Source organism: Phyllostomus discolor, chromosome 11 (genome assembly GCF_004126475.2).
Source record: "Phyllostomus discolor isolate MPI-MPIP mPhyDis1 chromosome 11, mPhyDis1.pri.v3, whole genome shotgun sequence".
Classification (NCBI taxonomy): domain Eukaryota; kingdom Metazoa; phylum Chordata; class Mammalia; order Chiroptera; family Phyllostomidae; genus Phyllostomus; species Phyllostomus discolor.
The window spans coordinates 18,470,692-18,490,169 of NC_040913.2; the positions used below are offsets into that span (position 1 = coordinate 18,470,692).

Here is a 19,478-nt window from a genome sequence, read left to right on the forward strand (position 1 = left end):
CTGACGCGCCACAGCCGGGTGTCACAGAGGACGAGCTGGGGCTCCAGCTGTTTCTGAAGTCATCGATCTTTCCCACCTTTTTTTTTTTTTAAGGTCTTTATTCCTTAAGATTATCAAAGTGTAAAAAAGGCACAAGGGCCGCAAACCATGCAAATACACGCAAAAAAATCTAACAGTTCGCTATCGGCGAATTTTACGTTTCTTCCCAGCAGGCTCCGGGAGTCATCGCGAGACTTCGCCAACTCTCGCGAGAGTTACTGGCAGCCATCTTCTCGGGGGTGCTGGGAGCCGGGAAGACCCCCCGAGTCGTTCCCATTGAGCTGCTCCTCGTCTTCGCTTTCTTCACTTTTTCCTTTTCTGCGTCACCGACAAGCACCTGGTCCCGAGACTGAGAGAAAGCCCGGGTCCAGACCCGTGTTCCGCTCCTGGTTCAGAAAGATCCGCTGGGGTGGAGGGAAGGGGGAGGGCCCGGGCAAGCCGTTGCAGCCTCAGCCCGGGCCGGGGTCCGGGGAAGGGGAGCTCCTAGCAGCCTGTGGACTTGCGGCCTGCGGCCGTCCCCGCGTACCTCTTCACCGAATCCAGTTCGCGGGAACCTGCCACCGGCGCCTCCCACCGCGGCCCACGCGGGCGGCGCGCGGAGGAGGGGGCGGGGGCAGCGGCGGCTGTAGCGGCCGCGACCCGGGCGGGCGGAGGAGTGTGACGGGCCTCGGGGCCTCTGTGGATGGTTTCTAAAATGATCATTGAAAACTTCGAGGCACTGAAGTCCTGGCTCAGCAAGACTCTCGAGCCCATGTGAGTATCCGGGCCATCTGCTTGCAGGGATGAGGTGGGAGATAGGCGGACACATCTCTGCAGTTTCCCCAAGTGCCTGCGGTGGAGGCCGAAACGGTGAACTGAGGTCCCAGGGTTCTTGTGTTTTCTCTGTTTCTTCTGCCCTCGTTCCCAGGTTCTGCATATCCCGGAGAGCCTATCTCCTATCATTGAGTTGGCCCTTATACCGCTGTCTCCTGCTCTTTTCCGTTATACGTAGACCGACCCCAACCTACACAGACACACTTAGACACACTTGTGTTTGTTGAGTAAATCGGCTTTTTTTTTTTTTTAGCGAATCCGTGCATAACCTCCTGCCCACAGATTATTATGCCTATTTAAACGAAGTGAGTGGCCTTTATTAGGGACTTGGAACTAGTCTAAGCCACTTACGTTTTACCGAAACACTGTTTCTGAAAGAAAGGCCACATCTGCCATGTGCCGTCTGGCTTATCGGCACCTCTCCTAACTGATTGAAGATGTAACAGGTGCCGAGGTGCTCAGTAAAATTCCCTATACCCACCTACATGGTGGTTGTCTTGGAGAGGAGGAAGAGCATGCAGTCTATCCATATGGAATATTTAGCAGTTTTCAGTGGGATGCTGTTTACCTTAGAAAAATTAAGGAGTGTTTTAAGGGTCTGTCTTTGAATACATAAATATATCATGGGCCAAGTGCTTTATCAAAATTGACTGGTTTACTATAAACAACTTAAAATGCATTGAAGAAAATCCTCTCATTCAAGAAATTTATTAAGCACCTGACTAGGTACTGTGGGAAGCTTTGGGGATGGAGCTTTCAAATTCCAAAGTCCAGGAGACTTAATAAGCAGATAAGATAATGTAAGATAATAAGAGCAATGACAAGTGTACTTAATAGAGGATCATGTAAAAGTGATTAGTAGGCTTCTCAGAGTAAGTGACAGTTGAGCAACACCTTAGGGGAAGAAGGAACATATGTGTGAACATTTGGAAAAAGTGTTTCTTGCAGAAGGAACAGCAAGTGCAATGGCCCTGTAACAAGTGTGGTCGAGGTGTGTTCCAGGAAGAGAAATGAAACTGTTGGTGCCCCAAGGAACCTGGTGGTGGGGGAGAGAATGGAAGGACACAAGTTGAAATAGGCAGGGGTCAAGTCATGTAGGATCTTTGAGGCCATGGTCAAGAGCTAGGATTTTATTTAAATTCTAATGGGAAGACATTAGGTAATTTAAAGCAGGCAAGGACTGATTTGATTCTTTTTTAACTCTGCCTGCTTTGTGGAGATTAAGGGGGCAAAAATGGAAGCAAGGAGACTATTCTGAAGGGCATTGTGGGTGGAGATGTAGGTAGTTTGCATAAGAGTGATAGTGGACACAACTGAATACAGGGTCTGGCACAAATAACACCCCTTTGGTAATCTATACCAAATCTTTTATTACAAAACCATAAGCACATAATTCTGTAACATAACTATCACACTCAAGTACACCCTGTGACGTTTTAGGGGAAATGCTCAAATTGCTGTCCATGTCGTCGTGCAAGGCATTAACATACCCTACCAACCACACTCGGTAGTACTTCTGCCGGACCCTGTATACTTAATAAGTAGATTTGTTAGAACTTGCTGTTGGATTATATGTAGAAGATGAGAGAAAGGGAAGTCAAGGATGAGGACTAAGAAGTTAGCCTAAGCAACTGGGTGAAGACAGGAAGAGAACAGGTTATGGGATGGAGGGAAAGGTGGTTGAGGTTACATCAAGTGAGGTGTCAAATAGGTAGTTGGGTATATGAGTCTATTACTCAGGCCAGGACTAGAGAAATTTAAATACCACCTTGCAGATGGTATTTAAAGCCATGAAACTGGGGGAAGTTTCCTAGGACAGTAGGTAGATAGGGAAGAAAAGAAGCCAGATTTGAGTAGGAAGAAAATTGGGATGTATGACAGTGCAAACTGTCCACTTGATGGGATGCTGCAGAATGGATGAAAAAGATGGTGGCAGGTGGCAGGTAAGTGGCCCTTAGATTTGGCAAGGTATAAGTCATTGGTAACCTTAGCAAAAATAGTTTCACTAGAGTGGAGTGGTACAGATAGGAGCCCTATTGCAGTGGAATAGAAAGAGAGTGAGCATCGCATCAGTGTGGTATAGTGGTAGAGGGGACAGTTCGAGTGGGAATGGCTGGGTTTGAGTTCTGTTTCTGCCACTTATCAGCTGTATAATACGGGGTAAGTCACTTAGTACCTCTGTTTCTTCTTTAAAATGGAGAAGGTGGTGAATACATATTAAGATAATCTTTGAACACTGCTTGGTTTATCGTTAGCACTGTATTGGATGAACAGGAAACTTTCAAAAATGTTAAGAGTCAAAATAGTATTCCTTCTTTTAAGCTTCCAGTTTTAATTACTTATTGGCTTTAGTACCATTTCCCTTTTTTCTGCTAACCTAAAAGAAGCTTAGTTGTGGTTACTTAGTGTGTATGCTTATATATTTTTTAGTTTTAATAAAGCATGTTCCAGGTATCATATAGCCTACTCAGGTCACTGTTACTGCAGTAATTACTGTTGGAATAAGTAAGGCACTACAGTAGTAGGAATTGGGATTGGTCCTTTTTATAATGTACATTGGTTTGGTAAAATTACACTGCCCCTTTAATTGCATTTGAGGTGAATTCTTCAGATGATGTGTTTTAAAACGGATTACAATTATTTAAGGCCTGTGGTTTCTTTTTTTTTTTTAAAGATTTTATTTGTTTATTTTTAGAGAGGGAAGGGAAGGAGAAAGAGAGAGAAACATCAATGTGCGGTTGCTGGGGGTCATGGCCTGCAACCCACACATGTGCCCTGGCTGGGAATTGAACCTGCAGTACTTTGGTTCGCATCCCGCGCTCAATCCACTGAGCTATGCCAGCCAGGGCCTGGGCTGGCCTGTGGTTTCTAACTTTGGTTTTGTAAAACTTTAAGATGGGTTTGTTATCTGGAGGGATTTTTTGTGTAATTGCCAAAAAGCACCTGTTTGAGGGAGAAACACTTGGAGAACTAAGAGTAAGATGTAACTCAAATTCGTTTAAGACTTTTTAGGTACTTGTGCTTGGACTTGGGCCACATTTCCAATATATTAATTCAGCAAACATTTATTCATTTAATCAACTCTGTGCTAAGCAGTGTGTTAGGTATTGGGAAAATGGTAGGAAACAAGACATGAAATGACTGTATTCAAATTGTTTACTATTTAGCAGAGAAAACAGGTGTTGTACAAGTAATTACAAGACTAGTGAGTGCTACGAAGTCCAGAATTCTGTCAAAATATATGTTTGGGAGGTCAGGAAAGGCTTTCTTGGCATGATAACATTTGATTTCAGCCTGGAAGGATGAAGAATAGTTTGCTGGGGCAAAAGGATGGGAGCATTTTAGGTTTGGGAGAACAGATTGGATGAAAGCTCTCTAAAATGAAGGAAAAATGGTGCCTTGGAGGAACTGAAGGAAACTGAAAAAAGAGCAAGGGGAAGAATAGCATTGGATAGCTTGAGAGAGAGGAACCAGATCACATACATGACTTTGTTGAGTCATATTAAGGATTTTGGATGTCACTGGAGGATAGTAGGAATCAGTGAAGGGTTTTAGGGCAGGAGAGTTTTCAGATTCATATCTAAAACAAAACTAGCCTGGTTGCAGTTTCAGCATGAAGTAAAAGTTTGTAAATCCGTATTTTATTTGATTATAAGGTCTGTAAGTATACCAGGGTTCTGAGTTTTCCATAAATTATTAAAAATTTAGGTGTTAAAATTGGCATCTTGAAATACTTAAGATTGATGTTTTTTTCCTCCCAAACATTTGCTTAGTCAATACTTGCTAATAATAAAATAAAATTAGGTATTGGTGTTTCTCTAACATTCACTTCTTGTTGGTGAGTGAAGTCCTGGGATAAATTTAAGGTTTTTTTGTTTTTCTTTTTCTGAATGTTCAGTTTCAATTTTTGTTTTTGTTTTTTATACAGAAAAGATTTTCTGTTGTATTTTAAAACTTTTTCTGAGTTTACACATCACTAAATGTGGTACTTTTATAAAATCATGAATGTTTTTAGCTAAAGAAAAATCTTAAGATATCAAACCCCTTAATTTTTCAGAAAATAAAATTGAAAGGCAGACATTTAATAATGTGCCTAGATTTTGTGAGGTTAGTAGTATAGAATAGAATGCATAATTTTGTGCTTCTGCTGCTAATGCTAAGTACTGCTAAGGTGATAAGGTATTGTGGTGAAAACAAAATAAGTTTGTGTCCACATAAACCAGTGTTCAAATCTTAGTTCTGCCACTTATTAACTGAGTAATCCAGGCAGGTGAACCTCCCTTTTCCTTATTAGTGTAATTGGGACAATTGAAAGGATTGAATGAGGCCCATTTTTTAGAACCTAGTTCTTTCCTTAAATATTGGTTGGTTAAACACAAATAGGTTACCTTACTATTGCTACTGTTACTATTACACTGTTGCTACTTCCACTACCACCTAATATTTGTATGCATTGATTAAAATTTTTTCTGTTTAAGTTTTATGAGGTGAGCATTGTTACCTCCATCTTGCAAGTGATGACGCTGACGCTCTGATGCACAAAGTTAAGATAACTTGTCCAGAATCCGGCAGTTCGCTATATAGCATGTGGCCAAACAGTGATTTAAAGCTTTTAGACTTTTGGAGTCATGTTTTTAATTTAGTACTATACTGTACTTTATTATTTTGTTTTCTATTTACTGTTACATTTTCCTAGTAGTAGCTGTTCTTATAAAGGAGCAGGGTTCTAAGGCGTCATGGTTATATCAGTACTCTAGAGTTTAAGAAAGAAACCTCTTTGAAGTTTTTGTAATCTTTCCTCACTTTCCACCCTTGTTATGTACCTTTCTCACCACGTTAAAATGTATTTTTGTTCCTGTTTTGTAGGAAGAACTGAAAGATGATCATTTTACTCCTGAACTTTACTCTTGTTTCCTTCCTTTGATCTTTCCCTTTCTGCAGACTCCTTGGGGCATAGAAAGTCAGTCTTCCATTCTTTAAGGAAGAAAATCTCAGCAACAGTAGTAGCAAAAACAACAAAAAATAAATTATACTTTCCCTCTAGTCACTTGCCTCCTAGCTTTCTTTTTTTTTTCCCAGTGGTAAATCTTGAAGTATAGTAGTCAGTTTTTAATTTTTCACTCACTTGCCTCCAACCATTTGTTTCTTAATGTTTTATAGTAGTTTCTTTCTGTTTATTTTCAACCAGAATTGCTTGCCCCTCAGTGTTACCAGTGATTTGTTTACTAAATGTAAAGATTGTATATAAATTTTACCTTTGATCTGTGTGTATAACATTGGACAATGGTGATGCTGCTTTTTTTATATATTTTTAAACTTTTGAGGTCTTGATTCCCTAATACTTTGGGTTCTCTTCTCAAATCAGTTCTATTCCTTTTTGTCCTTTTTTTTTTTGCCTTTTAATTGTATTTCGCAAGCTCCGTTTTCATGACTTTTTCTGTTTTTCAACCATTTCTACTCCTGCCATGTCATTCATACTCATTCCCATTCATTCCCATGGATAGTTTCTATTATAATCCATGCCAGTGCCTCTTAAAATTTTTTTGTATGTGTTGTAGATTCTTTAAAAGTTTAAAGTCTTTCTTCTGTAGGATGTTGCATATACTTCATGCACATTGTACTGAATTTCAGATCTTTTTCAAGACTGCCTCTACTCCATGCATTTATTTCTTACATGTTTATCATGGACTTAACCACTCTTCAAAGCCTTAAGCTCTTATCTCCAATTTTAGCTGTCTATCCACCAGGTTCTCTTATCTGAATTTCAAACTATATTTTTGAAAATAAATGTTCTCTGAGATCTCTTACTGACTTTTCATTTCTTCCAAATTATTCAGATGTAATGAACATCCAAACCTGTAGAGAATTTTTATTTTTAGAAGAGTTTATTTGAGTCAAACCGATGGCATTACCAGGAAGCAAAATCTGAAGTGTTCTGAGAATAACAGTTTTGTAGTTTCTTTTATACCTTTGGAATTAGAGAGGGAAGGAAGGAAGTTTACCTAAAGTTGGGTGGATGTAAGATAGAAGATGGTTGACAAGATTATGTGCTCCCTGGACTACGCACCATGACCTACCTAGTTAGGAATTTATGATTAGATCACTCTGTGAGGTTACTTTCCATCACTGGACTGGTTAGTTTTATTTTAGAACCCCTTTTTTTGTAGAACCCCTTTTTGTCTACAGTTTTCCCATTTGGTCATCAGTCAATCCAAATAATGCATTGATGACCAACTTTTTGGTCAGATTGTGTTGTCTTATAGCACTAAGAAGACTCATTCCTAGGAAGTCTCAGTATCGACGTCATCTTATTGAAATGGTTGGTTGTTGGGGATGGGTGATAGGATAAGCTTGGGATGGGAGCTGAGACTGAATTTTCCCAAAAGTGAAGGGCAGGTAAAGGGAAGGCACTCAGGTCCTATGGCCTTTGTTGTGGAAAACAACCCTGGGTTATTCTGTGGACTATCGTGATGCGAGTTAGAGTGTCTTTTATTTGATATTCTTTCCAATAAACAAAATCTCTAGGTGGCAGTCAGTGATCTTTAAAGCCTATTTCTCCTGGGAGAGCTGACTGTGAAAGTAAGCATTTACCAACTTGCATTTTCTTAAAGTGACTTTAGCAGACTTCGGCAATTACATAAGATGTCTCCTTCAATATCATGTCATGTTTCTACACTTAATTTAAGTGCAGCTTAAGTGCGCTATAATGCATGAAGAAATGCAAAAAAACAAAAAAAACAAAAAAAAAAGGGGTTTTCCAGGGAGCCTGGAAGAACGAAGTAGCCATCTTGGGTTTCCTAGAGCCCCATGTATTGACTTAATTTACAACCATTGTTTGCTGATATAATATACCCTACCGTTTTTCCTTCACTTGCTTTATAATGCGTCCTATGCAATTTAACATTAAAAAAAGCCTGCTTATTTGAAAATTTCTATTTTCTAAGGAGAAAGAACATCTTTTGAGGTGTTCCAGGGGTCCTTCTGGAACAAAAAATGTTATTCCTACATATGTTGAGATTTCAACTATTAAAATATCAATTTCTGATGAAAACTAAGAAGTTAAACTTACAAAGACATTTTATAACCTGTAGAAGCAGGATCATTTTAATTTGTTTTTATCTTATTTTTTATTGAAATTATTGGGGTGACATTGATTAATAAAATTATATAGGTTTCAGATGTACAATTGTATGTAATACATCATCTGTGTATTGTATTGTGTATTTACCACCCCAAGTCAAGTCTTCCATCCATATTTATCCCCTCTTTACCCTCTTCTGCCTCTCCATCCATTCCTTCCCTGTGGTAATCACCATACTTTTGTTTGTGTCCATGAGGATTTTTTTTTGTGTTTTTTTGTTGTTGTTGTTTTGTTCTGTTTTTTTTTTTCTTTTTCTGAATCCCTTCACTTTTTTCACCCAGCCTCCCAACTCCCTTCCTTCTGACAGCAGTTAGTCTGTTCTCTGTATCTGTGAATTGTTCTCTAGGTCCATCTATGCCATCCCAAAGGTAAGATTTTCTTTTTTACATTTGAGTAGTATTCCACTGTGTAACTGTACCACAGCTTTTTTATCCACTCATCTACTAATGGTCATTGGGACTGCTTCCAAATCTTGGCTCTTGTAAATAGCACTGCCATGAACATAGGGGTACATGTATTCTTTTGAATTAGTGTTTCGGCTTTCTTTGGATAAATTCCCAGAAGTGGGATCGCTGGATCAAGGGGCAGTTCCATTTTTAGTTTTGTGAGGTAATGCCATACTGCTTTCCACAGTGGAGGCACCAGTCTGCATTCCCACCAACAGTGCATGAGGGTTCCCTTTCCTCTACATCCTTGCCAGCACTTCTTGTTTGTTGGTTTATTGATGATAGTAGCCATTCTGGCAGGTGTGAGGTGATAATCTTGCTGTGGTTTTAATTTGTATTTCTCTGATGATAAGTGACTTTGAGCATCTTTTCATATGTCTATTAGCCAATCTGTATGTTCTCTATGGAGAAGTGTCTGTTCAGGTCCTTAGCCAATGTTTAAATTGGATTGTTTGTTTCTTTTTGGTGTTGAGTTTTGTAAGTCCTTTATAAATTTTGGATATTAACCCTTTATTAGATGTATTACTGGTGAGTGTTCTCTAATTCAGTGGGTTGTCTTTTCATTTTGTTGATGTTTTTTTTTTTTGCTGTGCATAAAGACTTTTTAGTTTGAGGCAATCCCATTTGTTTAATACTGTTTTTTTATGCCCTTGCCTGAGGAGATATATCAGAAGAAATCTGATTACTGCTTCAGTTTCACGAATTGTAATCTGTCTGTTCATATTCTCTGTTTCTTCCTGATTCAGTTTTGGAGGATTGTATGTTTCTAGAAATTTACCCATTTTGTCAAGATTGTCCAGTTTGTTGGCATATAGTTGTTCATAATACGTATTTTCTTAAAAGTCCTTCATATTTCTGAGGTGTCAGTTCTTTCATTTCCAATTTCATTTATTTGGGTTTTTTTCTCTTTTTTCCTTGGTGAGTCTTGTTGAAGGTTTGTTATTCTTGTTATCTTTTCAGAGAACCATTTCTTGGATTCATTGATATTTTGAATTTTTTTTACACTCTGTTTTGTTTGTTTCTGCTCTGATCTTTATTATTTTCTTCCTTTATTATTTTCTTCCTACTCACTTTGGTTTCATTTGTTCTTTTTCAAGTTCCTTTAAGTGTAAAGTTGGATTATTTGAGCTTTTCCTTGTCTTTTAAGATGGACCTATAATGCTGTAGATTTCCTTCTTAGGACTGCTTTCTCTGTGTCCTGCAGAGTTTGGATTGTTGCCTTCTCATTTTTGTTTGTTTCAAGGTAGCTTTTAGATTCCTTCTTTGATCTCATTGTTAACCCATTCGTTGTTTAGTGACATGTTATTTAGCCTCCATGTCTTTATGTATTTTTCAGTTTTTTTCTTGTTCTAGTCATAGCATTATGGTCAGATAAGGTGCTTACTTGATACAATTTCATTCATCTTAAATTTATTGAGAGTTGTTTTGTATCCTAACATGTGGTCTGTCCTAGAAAATGACACTTTTCTTAGTTTTAAAAGTCCAAGTTGGTAGTTAAGAGTTTTTTGTTTTCTAGAAGATGGTGTGCCATAGCACAAGTTTTTGTTTTTCTCACTAGAGCTGACTTGCTGCAAAGTTTGGGAGTGAGGACATTAAAAAAAAAAAAAGGCAGAATGTGGTGGCAGTGCCTGGGAAAGTGTGTCCTTAGCACTTGGATCTTTGGATGTGCCCATGACCTACTAGGGGGGATCTTCAAGTGGAGGGGTCCCAGATTTCCCTGGTGGTCTTCTTGCTTCCTGGGGCAGACAGTGGAGAGACACTTTTCCTTCAGTTCTCCTTGTCTGCCTACTTCCCTTTCTCTTCCCCTGGTCACTGCCATCTTCTGGGAGAGCCACTGGTCCCTTCAGCTGTAGTACTCATGGCCATTGCAGATCCCCACTCACAGCCTTGAACCTTCCACCTCGTTTCCAGAAAAGTTGTTCTGGCTTGCTGCTGTACTGGCCAGCACCTTCTCTGCCATGAGTGACCAGCTCCCCGTCTCTCTGGGCCCAATCCTTCCAACTTTCAGGACACACAGATGGTGGATTTCTTGGGTGTCATGATAGTTGGGCAGAGGCTTTCTTTTTCTTTTTCAGTTAAGGATGTCTGATTAGTTGTAAATCAAAGGGAAAGAAAGGGGGAAACACTCATCCTGCCATGATGCTGACATCTGTGATATACTTTTAAATGCAACAAGAAGTACTTTTAGCTCTATGACTTAGGACCTTTTGGGTATATTTTATAAGAAATTGTCAGTGTGACAGTTGTTAATATGTTTATATTAATTTCCTTAATGATATCTCATGTACTAAAAAGTTTAATTGTTTATAACAGGAAGACTATGAAAAATACTGGTTCAGTTTTGAAAACTTTTTCATAAACTTGCAGTGACCAGTCTGGATTGTATTAAGTTTTTAGGTTGCTGATGATATTGAATAGCCAAAATTGGAAGAACAGTAAAATTCTGTGAATAATTATGACTTTGTTATGGTCAGGAAGAGGTTTTTGAATCCAACTTGTTACTGTTGGTATTATATTTTTAAAAGTGGTTTTGTTGCCATGCCAAAGTGTTTGGACATTTGGGGGACTAGGTTATGGACAGAGGGGAAGATTATTAAAGCAAGGGAGTAACTCGATCAGATGTCTTTTTAAGACTGATACTATGGTGTGTCGAGACACCATAGGTGTGATTAGACAGTAGCATTTTGGAGACAAGGAAGGTTAGTTGGTGGGTTTTTTTAGGAAAAAAAAATCCTTGTTTTAAGAGTGAGTTGTGAAATGCCTGAATTTGGACATTGGCAGGAGATAGGAAAAGGGAAGGTAATATTTTTGGTACATATGTATTGAATATATATCAGGGCCATCTCTCAGCAGTCAGGATATGGGAGGAAGGTGCAACTAGGAAGGACTTGTCAAAATGCTGGAGACATTTTTCATTGATTTTTGTTTTTGTATCTTAGATTTTTTTTAAAGTGAGCTTTTATGCTTGCCATTATTGGTTTTGACCTACACTGAGACTTGTTTGTGAGTTTTGGTTGATATGCCCTGTGATTTAGTATGCAGTTATATAATGTGATAATTAGTAGACACTTCGTAACATCTTGTGGTTTGATCTGGGGAAAAGGTAGACATAGCTGTGGTACAATCCTTGTCTGGGAAATAGACAGGCACAGCAATAGTAATAGTTTAACCATGGTAGAAATATTGCAGATCTTAAGGTCTGGCGATTTAGGAAAAGTATATAAAACATTTCTTCTTAAAATTCAGTTACTATTTATTTCTCCTAAAGGTTTAAGATTTGCTCTTGAATGTTCAGAAAAAGGTATTCTATGGCTCTTGAAAAAGACTTAGAGGGAAAACAATTTTTATTACATATTTAATTATTTTAAAGTTCAATGAACTAAAACTTCCTGGAAATGAGAGGAGGGGAGGGAGTACAATGATGGTGAAAGCTTAGCATTTTATTCCTAAAAATGACCCACTTTTTCAGACCATATGGCTCAGTGCCTTTGTTTTGAAAATGAGAAAGCTGAAGCTTAGAGAGAAATAAAATGCTAGCCCAGGATTATGTAACTGATGGATAAAGTAAGATAACCCTAGGCTAGAAATCTGAAAACCCCTGGGTTTTTGGAGTTCAGTCCAGTGTTTTTTGTTTTTCATTTTTTGTTTTTTGTTTCCCACAATACCAGACTGCTTCAAGTAAAGGCCATCTTTCCTCTAAGGCCTCTTAAGTTCGATTTAGAGGACCAGTCGATTTGAAAGGGAACAGTACTTAAAACATAGTATCCAGATTTTAACACCTGTTCTAAAGTGGGGAGGAGGGTTTGGGTTTCTTGTAAGTTTAAAGTTTTTACTGTGTTTCATTCTTTGGTCTATTTTGTAACTAAGTAGAATGTGAAGCCACTTAATGAGTAACTGAAGGGGTGGCCTTTGGCAGGCAGAACCCTTTCCCAGAGAATTTAACTCTTCTTCAGTTACGAATTGGAATGTAAAATGTATATTAAATATAGGGTTTTGGCCCTGGCTGGTGTGGCTCAGTGGATTGAGTGCCAGCCTGTGAACAAAGGGTCGCTGGTTTGATTGCCAGTCACGGCACATGCCTGGGTTGTGGGCCAGGTCCCCAGTAGGGAGTGTGCAGAGGCAAGCACACATTGGTGTTTTCTTCTCTTTCTCCTGCCCTTACCCTCTCTCAAAAAAAAAATACATACATGAAATCTTTAAAAAAATAAATATGGAGTTTTGTTGTGGGCTGCCATATCACCATTTCATCCGCAGTCCCACTTTTCTTTTAAGAGAGTTCTGTGGTATGATGCTATGACTACACCTATCTGCTCAGTTTGCCATTTGGGCTGTGCTGTTTTCACTCAGTAGTATAGAGTTTTACAATCTAATTATTAGGTCTTTGAGAAGATGAATATTGCCCTTGCTTTTGAATTGGGAGAATCAGTCTGTTGTCTTCTAAGGCAGGCATTAATGGTGTTTGCAAAGAAAAAGTGAAAAATTGTCAGTCTTCCCACAAAAATTTTATTTTCTTGGTGAAAATATGTATATGTTTTAATTTTAAAAATAGTGTGTTTAGTTTTGGGAGAAGTTACTAGGCATAGAGCTCTGCCTGTCTTTGCCCTGCAGTGGGGATATGGCTGATGCTGGGGGAGATTAGTCATTTTTATGGACCAGTGTGGTGCAGGGGGAGAGAAGGGCAGGCCCTTTTCTTGGGCTTCACTAGCTGTCAGAATAATGCAAACTTGGAACTGCTGTGGACCATCTTGATTGCCACATGAAGAAGGCCTGCCTAGAAGCAAATTAAGGAAAAGCAGCATGGAGAGAAGAGGAGCCTGGTGCGTTATTTGAACTCGTGGATTCAGCTATGTGTAAAGATAGCTCCACTCTTGGACTTTCCACTTATTTTTATCAATAAATTCCTTGTTTAGATTATCTTCTCTTCAAGGGGAGGGATAGTTATGTTATGTTAAATTATAGTAGATTTATTAATAATTAATCATTTAAAAATTCCCCAGTTTTAATTCTTAATATGGTAAATATTGGTAGATGTAATTCTTTAAAATAAAAGCTCCTTGCAGTTCTGTATAATTTTAAAAGTGTAAAGAGATCCTGAGACCAAAATGTTTTTAAGAACCACCGTTCCTGAGGTAAGAAGGAATCACTGTTGTTTCTTGGGTTCAAAATATAGGGAAATAAAGGACACTGGCTGAAGAGTTTTCATTGTTTATAATTGCATGTATTGTGATAAGTTTTTTTTAGTGATAAGTGGTTTGTATGATGCTCATGGATTCGATGTGATGTTTTGTGGTGGTGATTTTATTTTATGAAATTAAGTGGGCATGATTATTCTCAATGAGTAACCTTTGCTATAACTAATTGCTACATACAAATAACCTATTTTTTATTTGAACTGAATGAAGTTTTGTAATAAACTACAACAGTTGAATTTTTCAATGTATGTATTATATTTGTTGGAATTTGGGTTTCTTTTTTTCAATTTTTATTTCTTTTAATTATATTTTATTGATTATGCTATCACAATTGTCCCACTTTTTTCCCCTTTGCCCTCCTTCACCCAGCACTTCCCAGTCCCTCAGGCAAACCCCTTACCATTGTTCATGTCCATGAGTCATGCATGTAAGTTTTTTGGTTACTCCATTTCCTGTACTGTACTTTTACATCCCAGGGCTATTCCGTAACTACCTATTTGAACTTCTTAATCTCCTCACCTCTTCACCCATTCTCCCACACCACCCTCCCATCTGGCAACCATCAGAACGCTGTTTCTATGATTCTGTGTCTGTTCTTTTTTAGATTCACTTGTTATGTATTTATTGCCATTTTCTTGTTCATAGTTTTGATGTACTTCCTTTTCAGTCCCTTTAACATTTCATATAATAATGGTTTGGTGATAATGAACTCTTTTAGCTTATCCTTGTCTGGAAAGCTTTTTATCTGCTCTTTGATTCTAAATGATAACTTTGCTAGGTAGAGCAGTCTTGGCTGTAGGTCCTTGCTTTTCATGACTTTTGGTTATTTCTTGCCAGTCTCTTCTAGCAAGCAAAGTTTCTTTGAGAAATCAGCTGATGGTCTTATGGGAATTCCCCTGCTAACTTCTTTTCTCTTTCTGCTCTTAAGATTCTCTTTAACTTTTGGCATTTTCATTATGATGTGTCTTAGAGAGGGCCTCTTTGCATCCATCTGGTTTGGGACTCTCTGTGCTCTGGATTTGCATGTCACTTCCTTCACCAAATTAGGGAAGTTTTATTTCATTATTTTTTCAAATAGATTTTCAGTTTCTTGCTCTTTCTGTTCTTTTTCTGACACCCCTATGATGTGAATGTAGGACCTCTTGAAGTTGTCCCAGAGACTGCTTACACTAGTTTTGCTTCTTTGGATTCTTTTTTCTTCTTGTTGTTCTGGTTGGTTGTTTTTTTGTTTCCTTATGTTCCAAATGATTGATTTGATTCTTGGCTTCATGCACTCTACTGTTGTTTCCCTGTAAATTGTTCTTTATTTCAATTAGTGTCTCCTTCATTTCTGAATGGATCTTTTTTTATGCTGCCAAGGTCCCCACTAAGTTCCTTGAACATCCTTAACCAGTGCTTTGAACTCTGCATCTGATAGATTGCTTATCCCTACTTTGTTTAGTTTTTTTTCTGGATTTTTGGTCTGATCTTTCATTTGGACCATGTGTCATTGTCTCCTCATTTTGTCAGCCTCTCTGTGTTTTTTCTCTTTACTAGGTAGAGCTGCTATGACTCCCTGTCTTGGTAGTGTGGCCTAATGTAGTAGGTGTCCTGTAGCGTCCAGTGGAACAACCTCCCCTAAGCTGGGTACTTGAGGTGTGCTCTTCTTGTGGGCTGAGTACTCCCTGCTCTTGTGGTTGATCCTTGATTTCTGTTGGCAGGTCAATGGGAGGGATTTACCCAGGCCAGTTAGCTGCAAGGATTTGCTGTGACCACTGACCACCAACCTCTGCCTTCTGTGGAGGATCAGCTGTGCAGGGGCAGGGTGGTGGTGCTCTGATAGGGTCTGCGGCTGTCCACTGGATGAGCTGGCCCTAGGGTTACCTGGCTGGTATAGGCCTAGTTCAGCTCCCACCTGTGTTTTGCCCAGGGCCACCTTGCATGAATTATAAAGCAGTTTGAGATGGTTGCTACTTGTGCTGGGCTTGGACATTCCCAGTCATACCAAGCTGTGAATCTAGGCTGGCTGCTGCTAATGTGGGGCCTAGGGCCACTTAGCAAGAGGTAGAGGGGGTGGCTGGGGGCTTGCTGGGGCCAGTGTTGCTTATTTGAAAGGATTTAAAAGGAAGTTATGAAGCATGTGCCAAGATCAACCATTCATATGGAAAAGTCACCGTTAACAGTTTTGGTGGGCCCATAAGTTGGGTGGGATGGAATCTCTAGGGCTGGGCAAACAGTGTTAGCCAGGTCGATGGAGTCTCAAATATGGTACCTGCCTGCCAGCTCTGTGACTTTGGGGGAAGGGTTCAGAAAAAGGACATATGCCTCTGCCTTCCCTTCTGTCTGTGAAAAAGCTGTCCCCCAGCTCTCGCCTTGATGCCAGACACTTCAGTTCCTCTCCATATGTCACTGACGCCTTTCACACTGCTACCCCTGTGCTGGAACTCAGAGGGAGAGAGTCTGAGTAAGTGAGGCTCTGTATGGATTCTTTATGAGGAACTACTTGAGACTCCAGCATTTTCTTCCACCCACTCAATCCCTGCTGGATTTTGCAGCCAAAAGTTATAGGGACTTAGCTTCCTGGCACTGGAACCCCTGGGCTGGTGGCCTGGTATGGGGCTGGGACTCCTCACTCTGTAGATATCCCTGCCAAATTTTTATTTACCACATGTGGATGTGAGACCAGCCCATTCTGTGTCTCTGCCCCTCCTACCAGTCTGGATGGATGTGGTTTCTTTAATTACATGGTTTTCAGACTTCCATTCAACTCAATTCTGATAGTTCTGAGTGATGGTTTTTCCATACTTTAGTTGTGATTTTGATGTGGTTGTGCGAGGAGGTGAGCCATGTTTACCTATGCCTGGAATTTGGATTTTTAAAAGTATTCTAAGTACAAAACAATAGAAGCATGGCTAATGCAAATTAGATATTTTTCTTGAATGTAAAGTGAAAATTTGGTAGGAACAGATGTGGGTGTATACTCGTGTTCTCAAGTTACTGAGTTAACATATTTAAAATTAATTTTAAATTCCCACTGCCACCTCCACCTCTTCCTTTTCAAGGCTACTGAAAATGGAAGCTTGGATTAAATTTTATCTGTTATCTTTTCTGAATTTCTAAAGCCTGTAAGAAACTTGAGTAGGAGAAAAGTTTTTGGAATGTACTTGATGTTAGCTTTTTAAAAACTGTTTTATTACTATTTTGAAAGTTCTAATTTAAAAAGTAAAAACTAATATGATGAATGTGTTAGGAGTAATTATAACCTCTATATTAGTGCTGATTTAATTTATGTTATTTAAAGTATTAAGAGAATTCAGTTTTGGAGGGAGACTTTCTTAAACGTTTGATTTTTGCATTGCTGTGGCTTCTGTGACTTCTTAGCGTGTGTACATTACCTCCCCAGACAACAACTAGAAGTGAATGACCCCCTAAGATGGCCAGCCCTGTGCTTTTCGAGGCCATTATTATTAGTTGTATCCTTAACACAGTATATTCAGAAATTGATAAAACTTTATACTTATCCTTCAAAATCATTGGTTTGAATGACTTCATAGCCATCTGGACATTAAATTTGTCAAAGCTCATCGAAGCCATGGATTTTAAATCCTTATAGGGGTGAGAGATTAGAAATCTGAATGTCTATGAATGCTCACTTTGTCCAACTCCACTGGACTCTTTTTCCTCATGCATGAAGTAAACACCCATCTCAAGCCTTTTCTGTTGGGTACCTTGGCCTACAGTGTCCTTTTTCCAGATAGCCAAAATGTTTGCTTGCACTCCATTTTGATTCTGTATTTAAATCTGATCCCCATTTGTGTCATTTTATCAGAATCCTTCCCTGATGATCTTACTTAAGATACTTGTATATTCATTTATTCCTTTCTTTTCCTTCCTTCCCTTCATTTGTCCTTTTATACTTTATCCCTTTACTTTGCATTATTTTTTTTCAGACCACGTGTCTGTATGACAATACATTGTATGTGTCTGTGAATTGTCTGTCTCCTCTCTGCACCCCCAGTGTAAAGTCTTTGCGGACAGGAACTTTATTTATTTATTTATTTTTCACAGTTGTATCCTCAGGATCTAGAACAGTGCTCGACATAGTAGGTGCTTATTGAATATTTTTGAAAGATAAATGTGATATTTAGAAGATAATCAATAAATGATATATTTATTTTATTTTCAGAACTTTATGAAGATTAAAGAAAGGATCCCTGACAAAAGTGAACTATATTGATCTAGTGAGATAGATTTGTACATACTCTCTTTCAGTATTCTGTCTCAGGCACTGTGTTAGGCCTAGAGCAACACACATAAGTAAGAAATTCTATTTTTGAATTTTGATGAAAGTATCTTATATAACATGTATTTTATCTATAGAGTGTAATTAAAATGTTTTTATTACTGATATTTGTAGATCAGTAATTGAAAAGAATACTGTATTATATTTAATATATTTGCACAATATCCCATGAACAAAATTAGACCTACAGATTATGCTTTCAGGTTTGTGAGGGATTTACTATCCAATCCAGTGCTTATCTGTCAGGGGCTATTCTGTCCATGCTTGTTGGAGAACTCTTTCTCTCAGGCAGTTTATTCTGCCTTTGGGAGGCCTCTGATCATTAAAAAAAAAAGTCTGTCTTTATTTTAAGACAAAATCTGTTGCTTCCACTTACCAGTTCTAACTAGAGTATTTTGCTGTGTATAATGTGCACTTTTTTGGCCAAATTTTTGAGGGAAAAATAAGGATGTGTATTATACATGGGTAGTGCCAATTCCATATCTCTATAAATGTTTTTCATCTTTTATTTATGCTTATGCATTAAAAATGTAACTTCAGAAAGCAAAAACAATATCCATATGCAAAATAATACCCTGAAATAGGACAGTTTTGTTTCTAAATATAAATTTAAGAAATTGAATTAAAAAATTAAAATGAAAGATTTTTTTTCCTGAAAGTTTGGGTCTAAAACATGGGTGTGCATTATACATAGGAGCACATTATACACAGCAAAATACAGTATATCCCATGGAGGATATATTGAATAAATGTGATCCTTTCTTGTGGTAGGCCTTCAGTTACTTGAAAACCTACAAAATTCTCTCTGGCATTTTAATTATCCAGACTGAGAATCACTACTAAGCTATCTAATAATGACATCCATTTACCATTCTGGTCATTTTCTAAGAATTTGTTTGAGTTTGTTTATATATTTACAAAAGTTGGCACCTAGAGTGAAATCAGTAGCACTCCGTACTACATAGGAGAACACTCTTTCCTTTCTAGTTCTCAGTTTTCTGTTTTTGAATCTTTATGACTTAAGTTTTCTCCCAGACATTTCATACCTTATCTCATTTGGATTACTATTAACTAAAACACTTAGTTGCTACACCTCTACCACACCTTTTACCAGTGCTATTGGTAGGTCATGTCTCGTGCCTTATTTTGTAGTTTCTGGTTTTCTTTGCGTTTTCCCCACCTCCGCCTACTCCCACTGTTCCCTCCCTCCCCCCCCCCCCCCCCACACACACACACTCTCTGTCTCTCTCTCAGGGTAATTACTCTGTGGTTAGAATCATGCTTTATTGGCAGATTATGTTTTTGCTGGGCTAAGTACTTATGGAATAGAGAATCCGTGGGAATTCTGCATGCTAAGATGAGAATGAAGTCTACTTTTTCAGTGTCCTTTGTCCTTACACATTTTCAGAATCTGATTTTTTTGTCTCTAATCTGAAAGAAGATTTCAGCCCCACTTTACTTTCACATGTTTCCAGAATACTAGCAGTATAGCAGAAGGTGAAGTCTAGCTCTGACAAGATATGTATCATTCAAATAACAAACTGGTGTGGTAAAGTACCTAATGA

The 19,478-nt window shown here is 38.5% G+C and overlaps 1 protein-coding gene across 19 annotated transcripts in view; it reads left to right on the forward strand.

Annotated features, from left to right (window-relative positions):
* Positions 1–245: 245 nt before the first annotated feature.
* Positions 246–19,478, forward strand: part of RBM26 (RNA binding motif protein 26) — a 78,196-nt gene continuing 58,963 nt past the window's right edge. For 13 of the 19 annotated variants that reach the window (XM_036011237.1, XM_036011240.1, XM_036011239.1 and 10 more), the window contains exon 1: positions 246–792. In XM_036011237.1, the coding sequence (XP_035867130.1) occupies positions 722–792 (71 nt within the window). In that variant the 5' untranslated portion in view covers positions 246–721. The remainder of the gene's footprint in view (positions 793–19,478) is intronic. The other 6 variants (XM_036011247.1, XM_036011244.1, XM_036011249.1 and 3 more) reach the window with 1 other exon arrangement.